The 6,000-nt window shown below is 44.5% G+C and overlaps 1 protein-coding gene across 1 annotated transcript in view; it reads right to left on the bottom strand.

The window, feature by feature from the left end:
• Positions 1–4,823, bottom strand: part of LOC144798398 (cytochrome P450 2C8-like) — a 640,773-nt gene extending 635,950 nt beyond the window's left edge. The window contains exon 1 of the mRNA XM_078669253.1: positions 4,530–4,823. Coding sequence (XP_078525379.1) covers positions 4,530–4,691 — 162 coding nt within the window. The 5' untranslated portion in view covers positions 4,692–4,823. The remainder of the gene's footprint in view (positions 1–4,529) is intronic.
• Between the last annotated feature and the right edge of the window lie 1,177 nt (positions 4,824–6,000).

Below are 6,000 nucleotides of genomic sequence, written 5' to 3' on the forward strand. Positions count from 1 at the left end.
GGGTTTACCTGGCCTACCCTGTCCTAGGGGTGGTGCAAGGTAAGGGAGGACCCTCCTCCTCCTCTAACTAATTCTCCAACCTTTCCTCCTGCCACAAGTGGAGTAGGAAAGTGGGCTTTGCCTCCCCTATTATCTGGGGGTTCCTGGGTAGGATATGAAAGGTGGCATTGCCTTTGACGTTTCCTGCCTAGAACAGCCATGGAAGAGGTGTTAACCCCACTCCCGTCCCCCCTGCCCAGAACAGGAATTCTTTCTGTCCTCTGGGAGTGCTGGCTCTCACCCATGAGGTCAGAAACATGTCTGGTGGTGGCAGGCTGGTAAAAAATGGCCACAGACCCCACTAGTGTTTCGTTAGGTTTCAGGGAATCCTCTAAAGGGTCTCCTGCGTGAATTTATTAATAACTCCATCGCTGGCATCAGTGAGGATTTATTAAGACAAGATGTTCGGTACGAAACATCTTAGAAAACAGTTAAGCTCTCATGGAGCTCGGAAACTCCTGTTGACAAGTATCCACCCCATTTACACTTTATAGTATCCTTGTCACTTACAACATCACAGAATGGACTGTACATTCTAGTGGCATACCCGCTTATGCCGATATGCCCATACATAGGATATTGTACACCTTGTCCTAGGGCTAAAGACCTGCAGTAGGGATCACTTACCTATATCTTTTGCAGTGTAGGGTTGGCATGGCACACAGGGTGCTGTGCCATGTCGACTCTTCGGATTTCCTGCACAAAGAAAGGCTGCCTGCAATGGCAGAGTGTATAGCTTTGGTGAAGGGGCCCTGGGGTTGCACAACCAGTGCTGCAGCCCCAGACACCCCTCTTCAGTATCCATGCCCTAGGTACCAGAGGCACCAATTATTAGGGACTTACAGGGGTAGCTGAAGTTGTGCCAATCATTGTACAGTGTTTTGGGAAGAGATCTGGCAGTGGGAACCTGGTTAGAAAGGACCCAGTGCACTGACAGTTTCTACATTACATCTGGCATCAGGCAAAATGTGTGGGCTAATCATGTAAAAATAGGCACTTTCCTACAGTTAGGTTTTGATTTTAAACACAGAAAACCAAAGAAATTCAGCAGCTATAGTTATTCTTATCTCAAGAAACTATAACTCGTGCACTAGGTAACTATAACTCGTCCCCCCACCATGCAGTTTTCTCATCAATAATTGTATTGGAAATGTTACAGTGATATTATCAAAGATGTCATAGAAGATGTCATGACTGATGTGGGATGATTAGAGGTGCATGACTGGGGTGTGAGTCTCACTGAAAACCTCTTAAATTACATAATTGATGGCATCATCTAATGAATATGACAGTTTGCTATACGCTTTGCATACTGGAAGGAATCAGCAAACTACACCTAGACCCGGTGTTCTACCGCCTCTGTAGTGTTAATGAGGATAGCCTTTTCTAAAGGCAGGACATAAAACATTTCTATGAAAACAATCTTTTAACTGGTGTCCGAGTGTCTGTGAAACATAATGTCTCTGTAGTCATTAACCCAATCAGCAATTTATCAAACTTTAAACACTAATGTAAAGAGTTTTTGGCCATTTTTTATTTTGATGTGCTGTACATGTTAAATACCTGATCTGATGTAGCAATTTAAATAAACAGCTCCACATCTATGTTTTAGCCACTGATAAGTCATGTTGATGAAAATCCCTAACACATTTTCTTGAAATGAGTATAAGGGTGTACAACATTATAACACATGATATCATTTTGTGACTTGAACAGTTTGTGAGTCACTCATAGATCATATATGCAATGTGTAATGTCTCAGATTTGTATTGAAATTCTGGAAAAAAGTATCTGTACCTTAAAAATCTCCAGTTTATAGTTGTCAATAGCTCTACATGACAACTCGTTAATGTCAGTATGTGCACAGAAATCCAGTGGTAAATAATGTATTGTAAACATTAGATTTTCTTTTCTCACATGTTTTGGCAACATGACTTTGATTGTAACCACAACCAATCTGTAATGTACATGCACAACTCACACTAATTGCACTCTGTCTCTTTCTTACTTAATTTAAGTACTGTCCTCTCTGAAAATGTTGTTAATAGCTAAGCTGTGCACTATATAAATGTTACCATACTCAACTCAATCAAATCATACTTGTCTCAGTGACTACACTATTTCTATTTCACGTATGCACACATGTGCTTACAGTCAATGTATGCTGTAAATGTTTGTGAGCTATTTACAAATTAATTCGTTTTCTGAAATGATTGAGCAGTTTATAGAGTAATCTGAGTAGTAGTATCTTGGATTATGCCATCAGTGATGTCATCAATGATGTTATTTAAGATGTTATCAGTGATGTCATCCACAATGTCATTTAACATGCAATGAGTGATGTAATATCTGAGGATATTAGCAGTGTGTGGCGGGAGCACCAATTATCGTTGGGTCACTGAACTATAACTGTTGAATTTCAGGGTTTTCTTTGTTTGTTAGGCATTATTTAACTATAAAATTACTTTAACCTTTAGTTTTTTCAGTGAATTTCTAGTTTTTTTGTTTTTCTTAAGTAAGCTAAGATATTATTACCATACTTAACTATAACATCACTCTAATCGTGTTTTTTGTCAGTGAATATATGGAGTTTTTTAATGTTAGGGACGATCATATTACCATAAGTGACTATTACGTCTATTTAACCTTTGTTTGTTTCAATGACATTTTAGGGGTTGTTTGCATGTATATTCAACCAGCATCTCCACTGTGCACAGCCTTCTCGTCTGCTGTTCACAACTGAGTGCTGACACAAGCACACCTGTGCTGGTGGGCAACCCACTGCGTTCTACCTTTATTGGTCAGCTTACTGCCACTACTCTCTCCTGCTTTCCATCTATTCTTCATCACATGGCCTTGCCCCAACCTCCTGCCCTCCATGGTCAACTTGCTGCCTCTGCCCCCATCCCACTGCCATTATTTTTCAATGTGCGTGCTCCTGCCCATTTTGCCTGTCCTCCATGGACCATTGTGCTACCTCTACCCATTTCAGCCTGTCCACTGTGACCAGCTTGCCTCTGTACTCTGTTCTCCATGTGTATGTCGCTGCCCCTCTCTTCTGCCTTCCATGGTCCAGTAAGATGATCTTCCCCCTCCCTCCTGCCCTCTATGGTCCTTGTGCTGCCTCCGCCCATGCAGGCCTTTCATCTATGGTTAGCATGGTGTCCATGCCCCCTCCTTCTTGCTCTCCATTGCACAAGTCTGTCCCTGCCTTCTTTTTCCTGAGCCGTGTGTTTTTTTGTGCACCTGCTGCCCTTGCTACTTCGATCTACTTCCTCCATGCCCTCTGTTGTATAAGTCCATGTCCCTGTCCCCCGCACCTGCCCTCATGGTCCTATATGCTGCCATTTCGCCTCCTGCTTGCCTTAAGTGGCTAGCTTATTGTCATTGACCTTCCCCTCTCTTCCTGCCCTCAATTGTCCTAGTAAATGCTCCAGCCCCCTCACTCCAGTCCTGCGTAGTCTGTTGTGCTACTAATGCCACTCCAGCCTGCTCTACATGACAATTTGCTGCCCTAGCCTTGCTCCGCATATTGTCTTTGTGCATGCCCCTGTCCCCTCTCTCCTGCTCTTCGTGGTTCATTGGCCAGCCACTGCCTCTCCTTCCTGCCATGCGCCATGCATTGTACTGCCACTGTCCTTCTCACCTGTCCAACATGGCCAGTTTGCTGCCCTTGTCCCTGCTGCCTCCTCCTTGGCTTTCATCATCTGAGTCCCAGCCCCTATACCCAACTCCTGTCCTGCATTGTCTGTTGTGCTGCCACTGCCCCTCCTACCTGACCTGCATGGTCTGCTGTGCTGCCATCCCCCACCCTGCATTGTTTACATTGCTGTTGCTTCCCCCCCTGTCCTCTGTTGTCTGAATACAGCCCCTACCTCCCCATTTCTGCCCTTCATGGTCCTTTGTGCATGCCTCAGCCCCCTCCCGCTTGTCCACCATGATCTGGTGGGCTTCTGCCAACCCTCCTGCCTGTCCTGTGTGGTCTATTGTGCTGACACTACCTCTACTGCCTTCCCTATGAGGTCAGTGTGCTGCCCTGACACCTCCCCTCCTGCTCTCCGTTGTCCGAGTCTGTGCCCCTACACTAGCCATCCTGCCCTCCACCGTCCGTTGTGCTTCCACTTCCCCTCCCTCCTGACCTTCAGTTTGTTGTGCTGTCGCACACTATGTCACATGTCCTGCATGGCTGGCTTTCTGTCCCCCATATCTGATGTAGATATAAGATGATGTATGCAAATGAATTTACTTCAGCGCACTCTCACCAAGTCTGCACCATGATTTGCACTCTGCTCCGAAGCGTAGCTATCAATAGTGCAGTTGGTGCAATGGCGGCCCAGGAGGGTGAAACACCTGCGGCACCTAAATGATGGCTGCTTTATGCTACCAAACAAAGGGACAAGGAGCCCATTATCCTTGCAAGCACGAGGGCCCATTGCACCCTTACTACACCATTGACTCTGTTTGGATGAAATGAGGCAGAGCATACTTACTGTGTCCAAGTCCTTCAGCGGATCCTTAGCGTTAAACTGCAGTAGGTTTCCAATGACAGGCAGAGTCCATGGTCCAGGGGGGAATCTGCTGGGACGGGCTGTGCGCCAAAACAGGAAGCACACAACCACTGTGACCAGCAGCAGCAGCTCAATAAAGTCCATGGCGACTCAGCACAGAATGCAAAGCTTTGTGCAGCTTGCAGGCTTCTTTGTAAGACTGTTTTGTTGAGACTCAACAGCCCTTTCTTCTTCCAGCTTATCAGGCTCTGCTGTAATCATGAAACAGAGGCAGTTTCATATAGTCATACTCCCGCTGCTCATTTAGGAGAGGCGTATCTTTGACTTTGACCCAGACCTGCAGGTGATTGCAATTACAGAGGTTTGGCAGACTAGGCAGACTAGTGTGGTTCACCAATGTGTGTCGTAATTGATGTTTGAAATTTCACCTCAGAGGCAGAAACATTTTGTTCCAAAATACCTTTTAACTTTGACATTCTTGCATTTCCTTATATATTTAAGCTTAAACTTTAGTGGGTTGCCAATTGCTGGTAACAAACCATACAAAAAGAATGATGTATTCGATTGCATTTACCTTTGGGAAGAAGTAGCTGCAGGGGACCCTTGAAGAATTTGTCACCCTGAATTTCACAAAGTGAGTCAGAGAGCTACCGCAAGTCACTGCGGAATGAAATAAACTGAATAAAAATCACCTGGTTTTACACAGGTTTTAAAAGTCAGTCATGAAATAGTTTAAATATTTCATGTTGTGCTAAGGGAGTCCACCCCAACATAACAGTGAGTGGTAGGGGTTTACCTATCAACCTCCACCACTTCACTGCTCCACCACTCCACTTCTTCTCATATACTGATAATATCTTTGTGAGTACTTTAAAGAGGGGCCCATATATATGCTCAGCAAACTGGGTTGCACTCAAATTACAAGCTATTTCCTTATAAAAAAATTGAACAGACATTTGTACAAAAATAATGAAGTTAATAAAATGAACTACTGTGATATGATTTATTATCAATACACTACCTCCTTTCTGATCTCACTACGGATGTCATATTACTTACTGGTGACCTTCATTGCTCCTGGTCCTATTGCCCTCATCCCATTCATCACTAATGAGGGATTTCTATCTCACAAGACAGAAAAAAATAAGAAGAATGCTACGTACATGCAACTACCACAAGGCGGTAGCCTATAAGGCCATACTCACCCAGCATTCCTCCTGAAATCCCATGTCTCCACCAACAGAAGGCCAGGTTGGCGGGAGAGTGTGATTGGTGGGATGAATGGGGCAAGGACAATAGAACCAGGAGCAATACAGATTACGTTAAATAATATGGCATTACCCCCTGGTCCCCCTGGTCATCGTCCCATTCATCACTATTGAGGCATACCAAAGCAATCTGAAGTCTGCCAATGAGCTCAGCTTTTAAAAGAGAGCAAAAGGATCACAAAACC

The sequence above is a fragment of the Lissotriton helveticus genome, chromosome 12, assembly GCF_964261635.1.
Source record: "Lissotriton helveticus chromosome 12, aLisHel1.1, whole genome shotgun sequence".
In the NCBI taxonomy this organism is placed as follows: Eukaryota; Metazoa; Chordata; class Amphibia; order Caudata; family Salamandridae; genus Lissotriton; species Lissotriton helveticus.